The sequence below is a fragment of the Macaca fascicularis genome, chromosome 16, assembly GCF_037993035.2.
Source record: "Macaca fascicularis isolate 582-1 chromosome 16, T2T-MFA8v1.1".
NCBI classification, from domain to species: Eukaryota; Metazoa; Chordata; class Mammalia; order Primates; family Cercopithecidae; genus Macaca; species Macaca fascicularis.
This window is the reverse complement of record NC_088390.1, coordinates 48182232-48200328: the sequence shown is the minus strand read 5'-3', so window position 1 is coordinate 48200328 and position 18097 is coordinate 48182232. Positions and strand designations below refer to the sequence as shown.

General features: G+C 53.3%; 2 protein-coding genes across 22 annotated transcripts in view; both read right to left on the bottom strand.

The window, feature by feature from the left end:
• Window positions 1–4146, bottom strand: part of MTMR4 (myotubularin related protein 4) — a 29625-nt gene extending 25479 nt beyond the window's left edge. For 2 of the 4 annotated variants that reach the window (XM_074019159.1, XM_005583834.4), the window contains exons 1-2: window positions 3221–3284; window positions 1985–2023 (exon numbers count right to left, since the gene is read on the bottom strand). Coding sequence is in view for 3 of the 4 variants with exons in the window: in XM_005583834.4 (XP_005583891.1) it covers window positions 1985–1987 (3 nt within the window). In the remaining variant the exon portion in view is untranslated. Of the gene's footprint in view, window positions 1–1984; window positions 2024–2107; window positions 3285–3495 lie in introns of those variants that run through there. The other 2 variants (XM_045375095.3, XM_005583835.5) reach the window with 2 other exon arrangements.
• Window positions 4147–5510: 1364 nt separating this feature from the next.
• Window positions 5511–17317, bottom strand: SEPTIN4 (septin-4-like). 18 transcript variants are annotated; one of them, XM_065531276.2, is made up of 13 exons: window positions 13073–13215; window positions 12388–12595; window positions 11914–12210; window positions 11453–11546; window positions 10928–11014; window positions 10312–10435; window positions 7218–7352; window positions 6987–7104; window positions 6796–6897; window positions 6506–6602; window positions 6250–6412; window positions 5995–6094; window positions 5511–5740 (listed from the first exon to the last, which is right to left on the bottom strand). In XM_065531276.2, the coding sequence occupies exons 4-13, from the start codon at window positions 11460–11462 to the stop codon at window positions 5681–5683; spliced, it is 996 nt and encodes a 331-aa protein (XP_065387348.1). In that variant the 5' UTR covers window positions 11463–11546; window positions 11914–12210; window positions 12388–12595; window positions 13073–13215; the 3' UTR covers window positions 5511–5680. The 18 variants fall into 18 exon arrangements, 17 of the variants coding, with proteins under 17 accessions (XP_065387348.1, XP_073875262.1, XP_005583897.1 ...); XM_074019161.1 differs by lacking the exons at window positions 12388–12595; window positions 13073–13215 and adding an exon at window positions 17214–17317 and having other exon boundaries at window positions 10312–10451; XM_005583840.5 differs by lacking the exons at window positions 12388–12595; window positions 13073–13215 and adding an exon at window positions 17214–17317.
• Window positions 17318–18097: the final 780 nt, after the last annotated feature.

Here is an 18097-nt window from a genome sequence, read left to right as displayed (position 1 = left end):
ACGCCTGCTCCGGATCCCAAGGTGGAGCTCACCTGCCCGCTACCCATTTGCTTCCTCCTTTCCCTCCAAAACCACTACCCACCATGCCCCTGCCCATCAGGGCCCTTCAATCCTGTGACTTCGTTAAACCCTTCTTTCCCCTTAGAATGGTGCCAGGTTAGTCATTCCACGCTCCTGGAAAGGGAAATGAGCTTTTTATCCAACACCCCTACCCAACCCTAGTCCTTCAGCTCCATCTCTCCCTTGTTTCACATTCTGATCTCCGCGTAATAAAGTCCTTCTTGGAGGAGAAGGGATTTCTCAGTCTAGGAAACAGAAGAGCTAGAAGTATGGACCACAGAAGGTATACAAAAAAATGAAACTTGAAACCCAGGAGCAGCGGAGTAGAGAGTTGGGTAGAGGGCCAAGGGGAGCAGGAATAAGGGGCTCAAAATGTCACCAAGAGTCACAGAGGGAGCTGACTGGAACCCCAAACTTCCTGCACCTGGTAACTTTCAGACACCAGGGCTTTTGTCTTGTTTGGGGGAGAAGGGAGTAATAAAAGAAAACCTGACATTTTATTAAGCACCTACAATGAACTCGCTAGTTTCTTTTTTTTTTTTTTTTTTTTTGAGACGGAGTCTTGCTCTGTCACCCAGGCTGGAGTGCAGTGGCCGGATCTCAGCTCACTGCAAGCTCCGCCTCCCAGGTTCATGCCATTCTCCTGCCTCAGCCTCCCGAGTAGCTGGGACTACAGGCGCCCGCCACCTCGCCCGGCTACTTTTTTGTATTTTTTTAGTAGAGACGGGGTTTCACCGTGTTAGCCGGGATCGTCTCTCGATCTCCTGACCTCGTGATCCGCCCATCTCGGCCTCCCAAAGTGCTGGGATTACAGGCTTGAGCCACCGCGCCCGGCCAAACTCGCTAGTTTCTAACATTATCTCACTAAAACCTTTCAACCCCCAAGAAGTAAACCTTATCTTGTCTTACTGGTGAGACTCAAGCTTAGAGAGAAAGTATGTAATTTACCTAAGTGATGGTGCTAGGATTTGAAATTAGATGAAGCTGACTCTGAAGCCCATGCTCTTTTCAGGGTAGCCCAGAAGAGAAAAAGAGGAGCTATTTGTTGGTGGGGGCCAAACCCAGCAGGCTTTCTGAGAAGAGACTGAACCCATAGTGCACACACCAAATCCACATGTCTATGGAAGGAAGGGAGGGAAGGAGAAAATCCTCTCATCTACTGAATTCTTTAACCTGCCCCTAAGCACAAGGGACACCTAAAAGAAACTGAAGAGATACCACCAGGTTAAGGGCCTGGTCTGGGCCAGGGCCTGCAGCTCTCTAGGCCTTTCCCATCTCACTGCCTCCTCCTAGCTCTCAGGAGTTAAGGGCTTCCCTGGACTTGGGGTGAGAGAAGGGCCGTTACAGTTAATGGAAAATTAATAGGATCATTGTAAACCACCTCTGGTGATATTCTGGGCACCCTGGAAGATGCTATCCTGCTAGATATTCAGTCAGCTGTCATCTGTAGTGGCTTAACAGCAGCACCCTGGAACTGGAGAAGCCCCACAGTTTTGGTGGAGTCACTCCTGATATAGCATCCACAGTATTCAAAGGACCCACCAGAAGTCCAAGGATCTTGAGATAAAGAAGGCCTGGCTTTTCAGACCAGAACACAGAGATTCTACTGGGCACCCAAGAAAAGCAAGAAGAGGGCTGTTATGAAGGGTTAATAGAGCCAGTGGTGGGTAGGGAGTATGAGGAAAGTATGGGGCATAGCACATGCAGAAAATGATTTCTAGAAGCTTCCAGTCCTAGTGCTGTATTCTGGCTGATGTTGTGTAATCTAAAGAAACCCTAATTTATCTCCAGGGCAGATGAACATGTTTAGGAGCTGAACAGGGTAGCCTGGAGCTCAAGGTCTAGGAGAGGTGGGGCAGCTTCGCAGAGAAAGACACAAGGATTACAGAAAACACAATGGCCTGAGGAAAGACAGGGTACTCACCATTCTACCGTGGCAAGGGTCCTGGCTGCCTGCTTCTCACTGTAAGGAGACAGGGAACATAAAAGTAAAGGGCCCCATTAACACTACCATAGAATCAACAAATGCCACACATCTACCCCTGACCTTCTCTACAACTCTTATTCTTCTCCCTCGCAGAGACTCCAGTCTCTCCACAAGTCACCATGCCAGAGAGAGGCAATGGGAGCTACATGGGGAGAAAGCAACAAGTGATCCTGCAGGGCATGAAGTCAGCCACGAAGTTCTGGAGCAGGAATGAGTGTCATCCAAGATTATTCGGCAGAATTCAGGAGTCCTGATTTCCAGACGCAGAGGGAGAACACTTCTTTGTGGGGGAGCAGAACTGCCAACTCTGAAGAGACACAGGCTGCCCAACTGGGGCTCATTTTGGGCCCTGAATCTTTGGGTCAAGTGGCAGTAGCGGAAGGAGCATGAGTCCACAGGAATGTTTTGCCAGTTTCTGAGTCTGGGAGTAGTACCCACCTGACCTGTTTACTGGGGGCAGAGTCCAGAGTGGGACAAGAGGGAGGGGACCACAACCTGTGATCAGAGGGCAGCAGGGCTGCACAGGTCCTGCTGAGTATATTTGACACCAAGTGGGGTGGAGGTTATGGAGAGGAGGCCACACAACAGGGACAGAATCAGGCCAATCCAGGCCTTGGAGTCAGCAGCTGTCCAATGAGTCCAAGTAACAGGGATTTCAGGATGGGGCCTCCTAGGCTCACTTAGCGAGCCAGGACCAGGTTTCACTGACACTTTCCTTCATGCCTGCTATCCTCGGGCAGTGCAGCAGAGCCCTACGGGAGGCTGCGGGGATAAAAGCCTCCATCTGTGGTCCTGCCCACCTCCCTGTTCACAGTATCCTCTTCCCTAGGCCATTCTCCCTCATGGGGAAACCCGCAAGAGACAAGCCAGAGGTGCTGCCTCACCGCCCACTGGCAGCAGCCCCAGGGAACGAAGGGAGGGAAGGAGGGACAAGGATCAGGCCTGGGAGGCCCAGGGTTTTCAGACCTAGGGGATCTGGTCCCGGAGGGCGGGCCAGGTTGGCAGGGGAGCCCAGGTGCCCAGGTTCTAGGGGCGGAGCCTAAAGACTGGGAGGCGGAGCCCCAAATGACAGAAGGCGGGACTCAGGAAAGCCGGTGGGGACCAGGGCGGGGCCGGGCAGGACGCGGTCGTTGCGGTTCCCAGGCTCGCAGTGCAGGGGGCACGGTGACTCACCCAGGCGGTGTCCGCCCGACCCTCTGAGGCCGCGCTCTTGCCACTTCCGTCTCCCGCAGCTGCTGAGGCCGCGCAGTCCCGACCCCACCACGGTGCCCCTCTTCTGAACCAATCATATCCCTAGCCTGTACCCGCCCTGGCCAATGGCCACGCCAAGTCCCGCCCTGCCCCCATCACGCAGCCGCCGCCCTCACTCTCGACCCCACTCATTGGTCGACTCGGGCAAACGCCCTCCCAGCCTTTAGCCAATCGGATACCGGAAGACAAGACTATACCTGGAGGAAGGAGGCGCGGCGCCGGAGAGGAGACGCGACCAATGGGAAATCACAGCGCGTCCTTGCGGCAGCCAGTAGGAGAGCAGTAAAGAGGGGGCTGCTGGCTACTGCTCTGGGGACCGGAAGTGGAGGCGGCTCGTCGCCTACTGGTAGCGCAATTAGAGGCGGGCATTGTAGGGTACAAGCCTTAAGCCACTTCCGGTGATGGCCCCGCCCTGGAGGTACTTCTCAAACGGATCCCCAGTGGCACCTCAGTTTATCCATTCCCGTTTTGGTTTCGCAGCTGTCATCCGGTCCCAACGCCAGAATAGGAGAAAAACCTGCAGGCTAGGAGAGAAGGGAGGGCTGGGCCTGAGGTTCAGTCTTGGTCGTCTCCGACTGGCAGCGCTGGGATTTCCCAGCCTTCGTGTGTCTTGATGGGTTCCTCCAACACTCACTTTGTACGGATAAACGACCCTGCCGTTCTTCACGACCTGCATTGTGCTGCCAGTCCTGAGTGAAGAACTCTCATCCCAGATATGGGAAACCTGGATCTGAGACTGCCAGCTAGCTGCGGCCTCCTAGTCTGTAAAGGGAAGGGAGACCAGGGCGCTCCCGAGGACCCGGCTTATCGCCCCTGCCTTTCTTTCCCGGGGACCCAGAACAGACCACAAAACGGAGGGTGGCCGCTGGAGGTCGCTGTGGCCCCGCTATACCACCAACCGACAGAAATGGAGAACAGTTGATTCAGATTCAGCTGATATTCTCAGGTCTGGAGTGGGCCTGAGCGCTTTAATACCAAGCCCCGGGGCCAATGGGTCCTTACCTATCTTTGTTTATAGAACATTGAAACTTCAGTACAGTTGGTAAGTTCCAGGAAGACAGGAACTTTGCACTACTTTAACTCCAGGGTCCAGAACAGCCTGCAACCTAGCAGATGCTGTAATTTTTTAAATTACTGAACTCCTGTAGGGCGGTGATTGTGTTTTTATTCATTCCGAACACTTACTATAGTGTTTGGTGATTACAATGCCTGCAGCATTTGTTCAAAGCTCTATCACAGGCTTTCTACAGTGTAGAGCTTAGCCTGCCTATCCCTTTTCCCAGATCAGGGGAAATAGAAAGTCAGGAGGTTGCACGCAGTTAATACCTTGTGTTTTCCCAAGGGCGGGTATCAAATCCAAAACTGCTTCCGCCGAAGCTGGAATAGGCACAGGCATCAAAATGGGGCCTTTTGGGCCGGGTGCGGTGGCTCACGCCTGTAATCCCAGCACTTTGGGAGGCTGAGGCGGGCGGATCACAAGGTCAGGAAATCGAGGTCATCCTGGCTAACATGGTGAAACCCCGTCTCTACTAAAAATACAAAAAATTAGCCGGGCATGGGGCCTTTTGGAGAGTCCTTTAGTATTGGGGAAGTGCCTCAAATTTATTTTTCTTTCTTTCTTTTTTTTTGAGACGGAGTCTCACCCTGTCGCCCAGGCTGGAGTGCAGTGGCGCAATCTCGGCTCTCTGCAAGCTCCGCCTTCCGGGTTCACGCCATTCTCCTGCCTCAGCCTCCCGAGTAGCTGGGACTACAGGCGCCCGCCACCTCGCCCGTCTGTATTTTTAGTAGAGATGGGGTTTCACTGTGTTAGCCAGGAGAAGTGCCCCAAATTTCTAATCCGTTAAGCCAGGACTTTGGTAGCCCCTAAGGTGTGATGGAGACTCTGGACAGAACCACCTGTTGACCTATCCAGGACCCAAATATGCACCAGAGCCAGGGATATTTCTGTTACCAAAGGTACTGTATGTGTGAAAGATGGAGAGAGACCCAGACCCCAGATAATAGAGGCATGATAGATATGATCGTTAAGATGGAGAAGCCAGCCTGGATTCTAAGCAGGGACTTAGAAGGGGAAACGAAGTGGAAAGTTTCCCCACTCTCCCTTCCCTACTAAAAGCCAGAAACCAACATCTTCTCCCATTAGCCTTTCAAAACTGGGTCCCAGGGTCTTGATCTCCAGGAGGTCATAAAAATACACACAGGGACACCAGAAGCCACCTACAGATTTATTAAACTTTATTTCCTCTGAGTCTCTGGGCAGTCAGCAGGGATGTAAGGCGAAGTGGCAGTAGCTGAAGGGGCCTGAGCAGAGCTGGTGCTGGGAGGGGCTGGCATGGACAGGAAGAACAGGAGGAGATTTAAATATCCAGGGCTGAAAGCCAGTTAATAGGTCTCCTTCATCTGTTTTTGTATTTTGTGTAGCATCTCCTGCATCCGCCGCAGCTGGAATAGGCACAGGCATCAAAATGCGGCCTTCTGAAGAGTCCTTTAGTGTTGGGGAAGTGCCCCAAATTTCTAATCCCTTAAGCCAGAACCTTGGTAGCCGTGAGGTGTGATAGAGACTCTGGACAGAACCACCTATTGACCTATCTAGGACCGAAATATGCACCAGAGCCAGGGATCTTTCTATTACCAAACAAAGAGATACCAACGTTGGTGATCAAACAGGGGACCTCCCCTACCCATACTGCTCTCACCTCCTCATCTTTCTCTCGGATAAGCTTCTCAGTTTCTGGATCTGTCCCTGGTGGGACAGCAGGGATGGGGAAGTCGGTACCACTCTCTCGAGTCAGTTTGCTAAGGGGAGAAAAGGGTTGATAAGGCTAGGAGGACTCCAGCACCCACTTAGATTAAGCCCAGGGCCTATAGAAGAACAAAAGTAGGGCTTGGTCTCACCCAAGGCTAGGCTTGGGATCTCCCCCTGCCAGCTTTGTCCTGGCTTCTGGTCATACTTGCGATTGCGTTCCTTTACCACCAGGCGGGTCATGCTCTGGATGCACTGTGCCCGGTAGTTCTCATAATGTGTCTCCCGCGTCACATCCTTCAGGTCCTGCATGTGGGTACGTACCAGCATTGTCCTCAGCTTCACAAAGTCGCAGTGCCCTGGGTTTTCCACTGCATAGCAAGGCTAGGGGTCAGCCAGAGGCATAGGTAGGGGAGAGCCACAGAGGGCAAGGAGATACCCTGGTTACAGGCTCAGTGCTTTACCTTCCACGATGCCCCAGGGGTAGAGTCGACCCCGAACTCGCCGCCCTCTGGCCTCTACTACAGTGTTGCTGCCAATTACTGCAAATGGGATGCTTTCCTGGAAGAGGTTAGGGGTGCCTGTCAGCACCCTCTGTTCTCACCTCTTTCTTTCCACCTGTATCGTCATCTTCTCTGCTTCACTCTAGGAAGCCAGGGTCCTTTCCACCCTGATAGCCTGAATATAGAATTCTACTCCCTTTTTCTACCCAGAAGAAACAAGATGGGAAGGGGATGCCCTAGAGTGGCCCCACCTTTAGGGCTTGGTCCTGCAATTTGAAGTCCTCATCCTCGTCAGAGTCACAGTCTGGGAACTGATAGATCTTGATTCCAAAATGCTCAATCTCCTCCCGGATCTGACAAACAGATGAGGGGCCCACAGTTCTGGGGACCACGTCCTTTCTAGAAGCCCACCTGATCCCCTCCCACCACCAGCTTCCCTCACTTTGCGTTTCTTTCGGTCCACTTCTGGAGGTGTCAGTGTGTCTGCCTTAGCCAGGATAGGCACGATGTTGACCCGCTGATGCAGGGCCTTCATGAATTCAACATCCAATGGCCGGAGCCTGGGGAACAGGAATCTGTGACCACCTGCTAATGGCAGCCCTGCCCCTGGTGCTCTTGGCCTGTTCCCTTGACAGCACCCGGTGGTGCCAGGAGCCTCAGGCTTGGACCATACCCGTGGCCGAAGGGTGAGATGAAGTACAGGCAGCAGTGCACCCTGTTGTCTTGGATGTTCTTTCGGTTCAGGCCACTCTCATCTCGGAAATACTGCTCAAACTGCTGATCAATGTATTCTGCCACAGGCTTCCAGCTGGGGCAGGGACAGACAAGCAGAGAAACTGTGAGAGTGGGAGCCACCTAGTGAGCTCTGGGACTACAGAGAAGTAGTAGCCCACTCTCTGAGCAGTGTTTTTAAGACATTGTTATTCCCTGGCTTACTTTACTAAATCTTTAGGGAAATTCCTGAATGGGATGGGGTGTATCTCACATGTCCTGATACAAAATTAGACTGAGTACTCAGGCAAGTTTAATAAATGCTAGCTTGATGAGAGGGAAAGGGCCCAGGTGATCAAACAAAGCAGTAAGAATAGGCTGGACACGGTGGCTCACCTCTGTAATCCCAGCACTTTGGAAGGCTGAGGCGGGTGGATCACTTAAGATCAGGAGTTTGAGACCACCCTGAACAACATGGTGAAACCCCGTCTCCACTAAAAATACAAAAATTAGCTGGGCGTGGTGGTGTGCACCTGTAGTCCCAGCTACTCGGGAGTCTGAGGCAGGAGAATTGCTTGAACCCAGCAGGTGGAGGTTGCAGTGAGCCAAGATCATACCACTCCAGCCTGGGTGATGCAGCCAGACTGTCTCAAAAAAAAAAAAAAAAAAAAAAGAATAGCAAGGTGGCTGCAGGCAAATACCAACTGGAAGCCAGGGAAACTCTAATTCAGGTTTCCAGTGTAACCTCAGAACCTCTTTGCTCATGTGTTTCTACCCTTTCCTCTACCTCCAAACCCACTCCATCCTTCAAGGCCCTAAGAACCATCTCTTCCATGAAGGCTCCTTTTACTATACCAATACACACTGCTCCCCCCTTGTCTTCACTACAGAGCAAAACAAATAAATAAATTTCCCCCAAGAACCTCAATTTTCATATCCTTTGTTCTTCTATTATCTTGTTTAATCCTCACTGCCCTGACAGGTCGACATTATGCATTATGATCATCATCACTATCATTTCATACATGAAGAAACTAGATGCAGAGCAGCTAACAGATTTGCTCCAGGCCAGGTGTGGTAGTTCACGTCTGTAATCCTAACACTTTAGGAGGCCAAGGTAGGTGGATTACTTGAGCCCAGGAGTTCAAGACCAGACTGGGCAATGTAGTGAGACCCCCATCTCTACAAAAAATACAAAAAAGTTAGCTGGGTGTGGTGGCATACACCTGTAGTTCCAGCTATTTGGGAGGTTGAAGTGGGAGGATAACCTGAGCCCAGGGAGCCCCGGGAGGCGGGTGATCAGCTCACTGCACTCCAGCCTGGGCAACAGAGTGAGAACCTGTCTCAAAAAGAAAAAAAAAAGAAAAGAAAAGAAAGAAAGGAGGAAGGAGAGGGAAAGGAAAGGGAAAGGAAAAGGACTTTCTGTAGGTCATTTAGCTAGTAAATTCTCTACCCACCTGAGCCCCTACAGCTCAGTGCACTTGCCACTACACCTTGCCTGACCCATTTACTAATTTAAGTTGCTATCTGATTGAAACATGTTAGAGAACTGCCCCCACCTCCCCTGCTTCCCTGTTGCCACTTGACTATAAGCCTCTCAGGGATAGGAATCATTCATGTTTGTTCTGAATCCCTTAAAATGTCCAGCACAGGCTGGACATCTAGTATGTGCTCAATACATTCTACCTGATTTGATGTTCTGCTGTTGCCATGTTGAAATTCTTAAAAATTTTGAAAAATGGGCCCTCCATTTTCATTTGCACTGGGCCCAACAAATTATGTTGCTGGTCCTGCAATTATCATTGTTAAAATCCCTGAGTATGCTGTAAATAGCCCTTTACACTTTTCAGAGCGCATGCGTCATGTTGGGTGATGTTCAGATCAATTGGAGAGGTGGTAAGTGCTGGTATATTTTAATTAAATAAATGTCTGACAAAATGAGTATATATGCAGGTGCACTTTAAACTGTGAGGTGCCTGGCAAATGAAATTATTAGTATTATGGAAGGTAAGAGACAGTAGGTAAATTGATTGAAGGGGATCATTTGCTTAAGATCATGAAGTTACTAAATGCCAATCAAGATTTGAACTCTCTGTCTAGCGCTCTTAGCACTGCCTGCCTAACTTCTTCATCAAAGCTACCACCTTTTCTCCTGTCAATCTCATCCATTCCCCTCTTCATCTACTCACTTAGGTCTGACCATTACCTAAGCTGGAGGTAATGGTCAGACTTACTGACCATTAGCTGGAGGGAGGTCCTTCAAGCCTGAATGATAGGGGGTTGTGGAAAAGCCAACTTTTCTTTCTGCAGGTAGCCTAGAGGGTGCCTGGAGTTTAAACAAAGTTCTACCATTTTTCCCCTTTGCCTATTCTTCCTCACCTTTACCCTCCCTCCATGCATGCCCAGCCCTTCAACAAGACTTGCTTGTGACACCTAAAATGTTGCTAGTGAAAGGAAAAAGGGTGACAGTTTATTGGGCAACTACTATGTAATCAAACTCTGTGCTACATGTTTTCACACTTCACATGTGTTTGCTTTTTGAGGCTCTTCTCATCTTTTTTTTTTTGGAAGGTTTCACTCTGTCTTCCAGGCTAGAGTGCAGTGGTGCAATCACGGCTCACTGCAGCCTCGACCTCCTGAGCTCAAGTGATTCTTCTGCCTCAGCCTCCCCAGTAGCTGAGACTACAGGCCTATGCCACCATGCCCAGCTAATTTTTAAAACTTTTTGTAGAGATGGGATCTCACTATGTTGCCGAGGCTGGCCTTGAACTCCTGGCCTCAAGTGATCCTTCTGCCTCAGCCTCTTCTTTCTTATGTCCCTACCCCATTATAGAATCATGGGGCAGAATTGGAAGGAACATTAAAAATAATCTATTCCAATCCTTTCCCTCTTACTTTATAAAGGAGAAGATGGCTGTCCAGTAAGGGAAGTCACATGCTCAAGGTCATAGACAGCTTCCTCCTGATAAGTATGGATATATCTGGGCCTATGTGTGTACCTGTGTATGGAGAAGGGTGGCTCAGGGGCAGCTGGGATTGCACTTAGTCAGACATACCACTCTGTGTTGTTGACTGCATCCCCAAAACCTGGTGTGTCCACAATGGTGAGCCGCAGCCTCACACCCTTCTCTTCTATGTCCACTGCATGCTTAGTGATCTCCACGGTTTGCATGATCCGCTCTGGAGAAGGGGGAAACTGAGGCCAGGGCAAGGGCAGGGACCTGCCCAGTCAGGATGAACTGCCCACCCCAACCAGCCTCATTGCCCAGACTGCCTCATCCACACTGCCCCCTTCTCCACCCCCAAGCTGCCTGGGGGACTGTTCTCTGGGAACCAGCAAGGAGTACATTTCCCAACACAGGAAATGCCGGTGGCTGTTGGCTCTGGCCCCAGCCTCTTCTCTGCTCCCGGTTTTTTCTTGGATTCCTGGAATCCTTGGGGGTCAGAGACTCATTCAGAGAGCAAGACTCTGGTCCCTGCCCTGCTTCAGCACCCAAATCTTTAGGGAGCTGGCTGGTGGGCTGCCAGGCAGATAGGCCTATGGAGAGCTGCTGTCAGTCTCTCTAGGAAGCCATGGTTTCCTGCATGTCGGGGAGAGCCCCATCCCCCAGACTCTAGAGTGAGTTTAATTTCCCAAGGCAAGTCTGCCTGATTGTTCTCTCCTTTCCTTACCTTCAGCACCAAGGAGTTTCCGGTCCCGGTACAGATCAGTGAGGAAGAGGCTATTGACAAGTGTGGATTTGCCCAGGCCAGACTCTCCTGAGAGGAGAGAGGACAGAGGCACCAAATCAGAAGGTAAGATCTATAGCCAAAAAGCAACTCCACTGGATCAAGGTTTAGGGGGAACTGCTTTCTTATCTAATCGGAACTAGACTAACCAAACTATAGCATTTTAGAGCTGGGAGGAAGCACAGAGATTGGCTTGGGGGAGCAAGAGATTGCCCAAGGTCACACAAAAAGAGGCAAATGCTAGGGAACTGTTGGTCAGATGCTCTTTGCAACCAATTCGTACACCCACCCCCACCCCACCCCACACACATACACTTTCATAGACCAATGACTCCTGGCTTTTTTGCAAAACAGTACAGCCACTCACTGCTTGCTCCCTCCGACCTATACTCCCTTCCCACTCATGGACACACACACTATCCCCACCTGAAACACACCCTGCCCAACCCAGCCCTGCCCCTTTTCTACCTGCCACCATGAGGGTAAAGTCAAAGCCTTTCTTCACGGACTTTCGGTGGACTTGGTTGGGGAGGGTTGCAAAGCCCACATACTCCTTGTCATCCTAGTAGACAGGAAGGCAGAATGCATCAGGGTGAGAAGCCAAAGGGGCCCTGGCACCCAGCGCTGATCTTCTCTCCCTTTCAGGCCTTTGCCCCAGCCTTAAAGAAGCAGTGCCAGACTTCTCTGGGTTCCCATCTGAGGCCACCAGCTGGGCCTCCTGCCCTTGCTGAAACTGCTAATTTCCAGTGCCCTTAGGGGCAGATGTCATGGAGATAGGGCTTACACAGGACTGAAAGAGGTCCCAGATAAACACACACACACACACACACACACACACACACACACACACACACACACACACTGCCCCCTGCCCCCTGATCTTCCTGCAGCAGCCCACTGAAAGGTAAAGGCAGGGCTGGAGGCTCTACCTCAGAGGAATCATAGGGATCAAGCTTGCCCCATGGGCTGCGGGGCCTGGCAGATGGGCTGAGAGGGGCTGGGGCACAGAAGTACTGCTGGTTGTCAGCGGACTGGGGCCACGAAGGGGGTCTGAACTCCAGGTCATCATCATAGAGGTCTGGGGCCTGGGGCCTTGGCTCCAGGACTTGGGGCCTGGATGCCCAAGTCTTAGCCTCTGGTGGGTGGCAGCTCTCATTTCCTGAGAAATCCTTCACGAACTTGCTCAGTTCTCCATCATCCGTGGTGTCCTCCAGGAAACGCTTGATCTGGGGGAAGCGAGGTGGGTGGAATAGATGGGTGGTGCCAGGAAGGGAGCCGGAAGGGAAGAATGAGGAAGGAGACAGAAGACAAGAGAAGGCAAGAGGGAAAGGGAAAGCACTTGTGGTTAGAAGAGAAAGAAACTGCAGCCAAGCCAGAGGAAGTGCTCACCATCCCTCCCTCACCTGCTCACAAGTCTCCCCAATCCAAGATGCCAGGCAGGGCCCCAGGGTCCAAGAAGAGCCCTGGGCACCCCCAGAGTCCTGGAAACTGCTCTAGGGAACTGAGGAACTCCAGTTCTGGTCTCCTTCTCAGCAGCATTTTTTTTGGGGCTGCCTTTCCTGGGGTTCTGGCCTAGCCAGGGACTGTCTCAGGCCAGGAAGTAAGGCTGGACTGATTAAGATAGAACAGACAGAGGCATTAAACCCAGAAGGAGAGTACAGTGCATCAGAATGGGGCAGGGACATGAGGAAAGTAGATAGGGGAGAAGAAAGCTGCCTGCATCAGGCAGGTCAACCAGTGGGGGGTTCTGTACCTCCTGTCACTACTGGTCAGTGAGCTGGGGGACTGGGGTACAGATTCTACTGCCAGTGCTCAATTCCCAGGGTTCACAGACCAGCGTTCAGTATAACTGATCCTACCCCTTACTCCAGACACTGAGCCACACCCAAATCTGACCCTGGGCCCTGGAAGAGAAAAGTAAACCTGCCAGTGGATGCTGACTGTGGGTGGAAGGCAGCTGGGAGAGACCAGGTGAGGGAGGATGGAAGAGCCCGGGGAAGGCTGAAGGACGGCTGGGCCTCCAGAGCTTGTGACAGCCCCCAACTGTGACGGACATACAAGGGGAAGCACCCTCAGTTATCTCCTTACCCCCTTTGCCCAGAGCCAGCAGTACAGGAGAGGGGCTGGCCTAAACCATGACCCACAGGGAGTGGAAGGCAGAGAATGGATTGACTGCTCTGTAGAAGCCTGTTCTACCCCATCCCCAGTTCAGAAGAGGGACTGTTTCCCCCAACTCTCATTGTCAGCTCTAGACCCTAAAGATTCTCCTCTTCTTTGGGGTCAGCCTCCTTTGTGGGGTGCCTGGCAGTGCTGGGCTCAGCTCTGCCTCACAATACCCACGTGCCACCCCCAGACAATAGACAAGGGCCGGCTGCAGAGGCTGACTCACTCTCTGGGGATTAGCCAAGCCAGTGGGGACTACCCCAGACCACTGTGGAGTCCCAGCTAGAGTGGGGGAGATAAGATGGCCACAGTCTTCCTGCAAAGGGAAGAATTGAGGGAGGCAGATATGCATACTGCCAGGTGTATGCCAGAGGGAAGAGGTTGGGATAGGGAAGTTAGAGGGAAAAGTCTGCTAGGAGCTACTGCCAGGCTGTTGCCTCTCAAGTCTTCACACCTGCTTATAGCTATAGTCTCCAGTGCTTGCCTGGACAGAGGGGAGGAAAAGAGGCCCCTCAGCCCAAAACTGGAACCAGCAGGTAGAGGCTGGGTGACCAGAAGAGGCTATCCTGAGGCAAGCCTAACCCAAGGCTTTTCTCACCCATGATATTTGTGAGGTCCAGTGGCGACCATACATCCCATTCTATGCCTGTTGTCCTGGCATCGTGATTAATTGTGCCCTTTCACTCTCAAAGTGTCCCAGCTTGGACAATTAATTACATGGCAACAGAGAAGGGGTGGGACTGGGGGGCAGCAGGACTTGTTGTCTGGCAGCTAGTAAGTCTGGGGAATTCCAGGAAATCCTGCCTCTCTGCACAAATCCACAATGACCCAGCAGTTGGTCTGCGGGTCAGGACAAGGGTGGGACAGAGAAAGCTGTGCTTCACCTGATTTCCCAGGGGCACTGAGTGGAGGGGCAGGGATGGGAGAAAGGAAGGCCCTAATGAAGATCCCTAGCCCCCACGATCTTCCAGCAGAGCCTCCAGGAACCCAGCACCATCCTCATCTCTGCCAGCCCTGGCTGCTCATCCGCATGGAGGGGGCCACAGGGGCTCTAGACAAGGAGTCAGGACACCAGGGTCCCCGCCTTCTGCCTGTCCATGCCCACTCCCAGCTCTGCCAGTGACCAAATCATTTTCTGACTTTCAGCCCCAATCCCAGCCAAGGCAGGGGGAAGACAGGTCATGTCCACCCATCTCCCAGAGCAGCACCTTACCCCAGCTTCAGTCCTGTCCTCAGGGACAGAATTCCCTTGCCATCCCAGTGAACGGTCCATGTCCCACGCTTCAGACTCCCTGTCAGCAAGCTCTAGGTCTAATTTTATCTCCCAGGCAAAGTTCCTCACACACAGAAACCGTCTTGTTTTGATGCTCTTGTTGTCTGGCTTCCTGGCTTGCTCCTTTCCCTTTCTCTTTGACCTCCTTCTGTCTCTGGCAGGGGCCAAAAAAGCCTGTGGAATGTCCTTCCCCACCCCTCTTCTCCTCCCCTTCCCTTGGCTCCCACCCTCCAAGGACAGCTCAGCTGCAGCAGGATCACTTGGTTCCTCTGCAGTCCCCTCCTCCTCTGATTGGCTGCCCCATGACGCCTGCCTGCTGCCTACCCTGGTGGGCACAGCACCAACCTCCCAATGTCTGTTTGCAGCACAGGCTCTTGATCCATTTGACCTCTCCTGTTAACCCCCAAGGACACTGTGGTCTGCCTGAGGACTATGAGCTGTCCCCAAGTGACCTGGCCCATCAGCACATGAGGACAGTCACCCAGGATACCCATTCCCAAAGGAATTGAATCCCCCAATCTCTCTCTTTCATCTTAACTTTAAGCAGTGCTGGAGTAGGATGAGATGTCCTATACTTCCCCATATAGGTTTTCATGGGAATGGTCCCACACTTCTTCCCAAGCGTTCATTTTTTTTTTCCCCAGTGGGGAACGTCACTGTCTTCAGAAATATGCTCCTAGATTTCCCTGCAGGGAGCACCAGCCACAGAGGGTACTTTGCTCCAGGGACTCCCCTTACCCTAGGACACCTGACCTCTGACTCATGGCAACCTGTATCAATTCCATCACTCCATGACTTCCATAGCATCAACAGGGGAGCTGTTAGCACTTGGTCTCTAAGGAGCATGGGTTCAACGCAATGGGGAGGCTGGAAGCCCAGAAGCTTCAGAGCTGCCATTTAGGTGGGAGACAAATTAAGGGGCCTGGTTGGAAGTGTACACTCAACTAGGAGTCAGGGGGCCACTGTTTCTGGTTGGGTGGAAACATCTTTTGTGAGTCTGGATAGTGTCTTAATTTGAGGACCTTAATGTTCAGTTGTGAATGGCCCTTCCTTGCCTCCCAGGGAGGCCGGGGAGAGAAAGCACTCCCAAATGATAGATTCCTTAAACTGCTTTGAACCTGAGAAGAGAAGGTGCATCCCAAGTCACAGGATAGTCATTAATGTTGGCCTGTTTTTCTTTTCACATGTAAATTTAAACCCCCTGGGGCACCTGGGTTGGGGAGGTCTCCCCCACTGATTCCCAAAGCAGCTGGGACACTGACCTCCTTTGACAAAGAGACCCTCATAGAGGAGTTTGGTCTGAACCAGTCAGCCTAAGAACTTGGCTGGCTTGAGGGCAGGGGCCTGAGGATGGGGACTTTGGTGGTGGTGGTTGGGGTGGGGGGGTGTCTTTAATTAGAGAACAGGGTGGCCTCAGACAAGCTGAAAGCATCAAGACCTCAGCTGAACTGAACTTAGTATGTGGCAGAAAAAGCCCCTCTAGCCCCTGCTGGACTTGGCACTGGGGATAATCAGTACTTCCCTAGGCTTCCATCCCTAGAACAATCAGTCCATCCATCCACCATGTGGGGAGAAGTGGGGGACAGGAATAAGGACAGGCCTCTCCCAGGAACCCCCCTTTGGGGAAGGTCACAGGGTCACCAAGACTTCCTGGCCAAGGCTTGGGCCTCTGCCTGGACACAGCTTGAGAGACAAGAGCCCAAAAGATTGGCCCTACCAGTCCTGAAAGCTTCTGATCCCAGGGGGCCCAGGGAGTTCCCTTCTGGAGGCTGCCCACAGCCACCATCCCGCCCCACAGGCTAGTCAGGGATCCCCCACTGCTGTAAAGAGTTCGTGTTCCCCAATGCAGAGGGCAAAGGCTGTGGGGCTTCCAGACTGGGAGGAGAGGACGGTGTGTGGCCTGGAGGTCCTGACATCCTTATGTTATTTGTGGCAGGCTCTGGCAACAATGTCAGGAGAAGAGATGACATCTTCAGAGCCAAGCATCAAAACTTCCTACCTGGGCACCTCCAGGGAGGCTGGCTGGGGTTACTGTTTCTCTTCCCACTACAGGCAGGTGGCAGGGATGGGTGCCCCCACCCCCACACACTGCAGAGGGACCTGGCTGGTGGGCAGGGAGGGGGTAGATGCAGCAGGAGGAAGCTTTCCCATGGTTCCTGTCCCCGGGGGGCAGAAGGATATAGCTAATCCCACCGGGCAGGATGGTGGACTGGGCCTCTCTCTCTCTCAGGGGTCCCTTTGAGAAAGGCCCAGAGACTGCCCCTTGTCAGGCTGAGGCAAGGAGGGGCCAAGCGTCTCACCATCCCTCCTGGGGAGGCAGGCAGTGTTTGTGGGCCTCCTCTGTGTTTTCCAAATGAAGTTGGTACTGGCCCCTGTGCCCAGGGTAGGTGGGTGAGGAGGGGTTACTCAGGTAAAAGCTGACCCAGGCGAGGATGGGGACCCTCACCTCCGCTCACCACTGATGCGCCTTCGCCACCCCAACATGCGCGTCTCCACCAGCGGGCACCTCCCTCAGCACGGACCCACCCCTTCATCCTAGACCGCAGGCATTATCTAGGGGTCGGGGCCCACTCCGTGGCTGCTCAGAGGGAAAAACTTGGGAGCAACGACGCACCGCCGCTCGACAGCAGTGCCAGCCTGTGCCCGCGGCCGGCGACGGCGCCTCCCACCCTGCACAGCCGCGGCTGCGGCGCCGCGGGTCCCTTTGGAGCCGCCCGGGAGCGACCCGCCCTGCGCACCCCGGCCCTGACCCGCGCCCGCCCGTCCTCCTGCCTGCCTGCCTGCCTGCCTTACCATGGCTGCAGCCCGGGCGGGGCCGGCTCCGCCTGGACAGCGCCCGAGCGACCCGCTGCGGAGCTGCGCGCCGACCTCGCAGCACCGCTGTCCCCCTCCCGCCTACTCGAGTGCGGACAGCTGGGGGAGGGGCCCGGCGGCGGGGGCGGAGCGAGTCGTCCCCGGGGCGGGGCCTGTACCTCAGCTGCTAGGGGTGCCGGCGCGAGCCGGGTCGGGGTGCCCACCTTAGGGCCGGCCTCGCAGCCCGCGACCCCCGGAGGCGCAGAGCATAGGGTCACCCAGGACAGAGCGGGGAGCCTCAGCTCCTCGTCCCCGGGCAGCACTGGACACCTGGCTCTTTTTTACTCAGCTCCAGAAGTACCGCGGGGGCTTGAGCCAGTTCCCAAAGAAAACCGAACGCCCCACCTGGCATCCCCAGAAGAAGACGCCTTTGGAAGGGAGGGGGAGTTGCTCTATGAGTTGGAGAGAAACCGTTAGTTAGCGCACGGATTCAGCAAGGTTTTCACAAAGTGAAGCCGGCTGATGCCCAAGTTACTGATCACCACCCCTCCTAAAGGGGAATGTCAGATATTCTCCACCTCCACCCGAGCTGTGAAGGGGCAGGTTAGAGACAGGTTCCCTTCGTGCAGTACCGCAGATTACAGATTAAAGAGGATTTGCTGCAGGGATCATCTGCCGGAAGGATGGAAGGGAGAGGCTGAGTGGCTTTAACAGGGCGGTGGAGCCTTGCCTGTGGCTGAGGATAGTGGGGAGGGCCTCAGGAGAGGCCAACCCAGGCGTGACCCAGGCCCAGCTGGGCCACTCTTCCTCCCACAAGCAGGTGAGATGCTGAGGGGACAGATGCCCCTGAAGCTTTAGAGGCATTAGAGGCTCAGAAGGGTCAG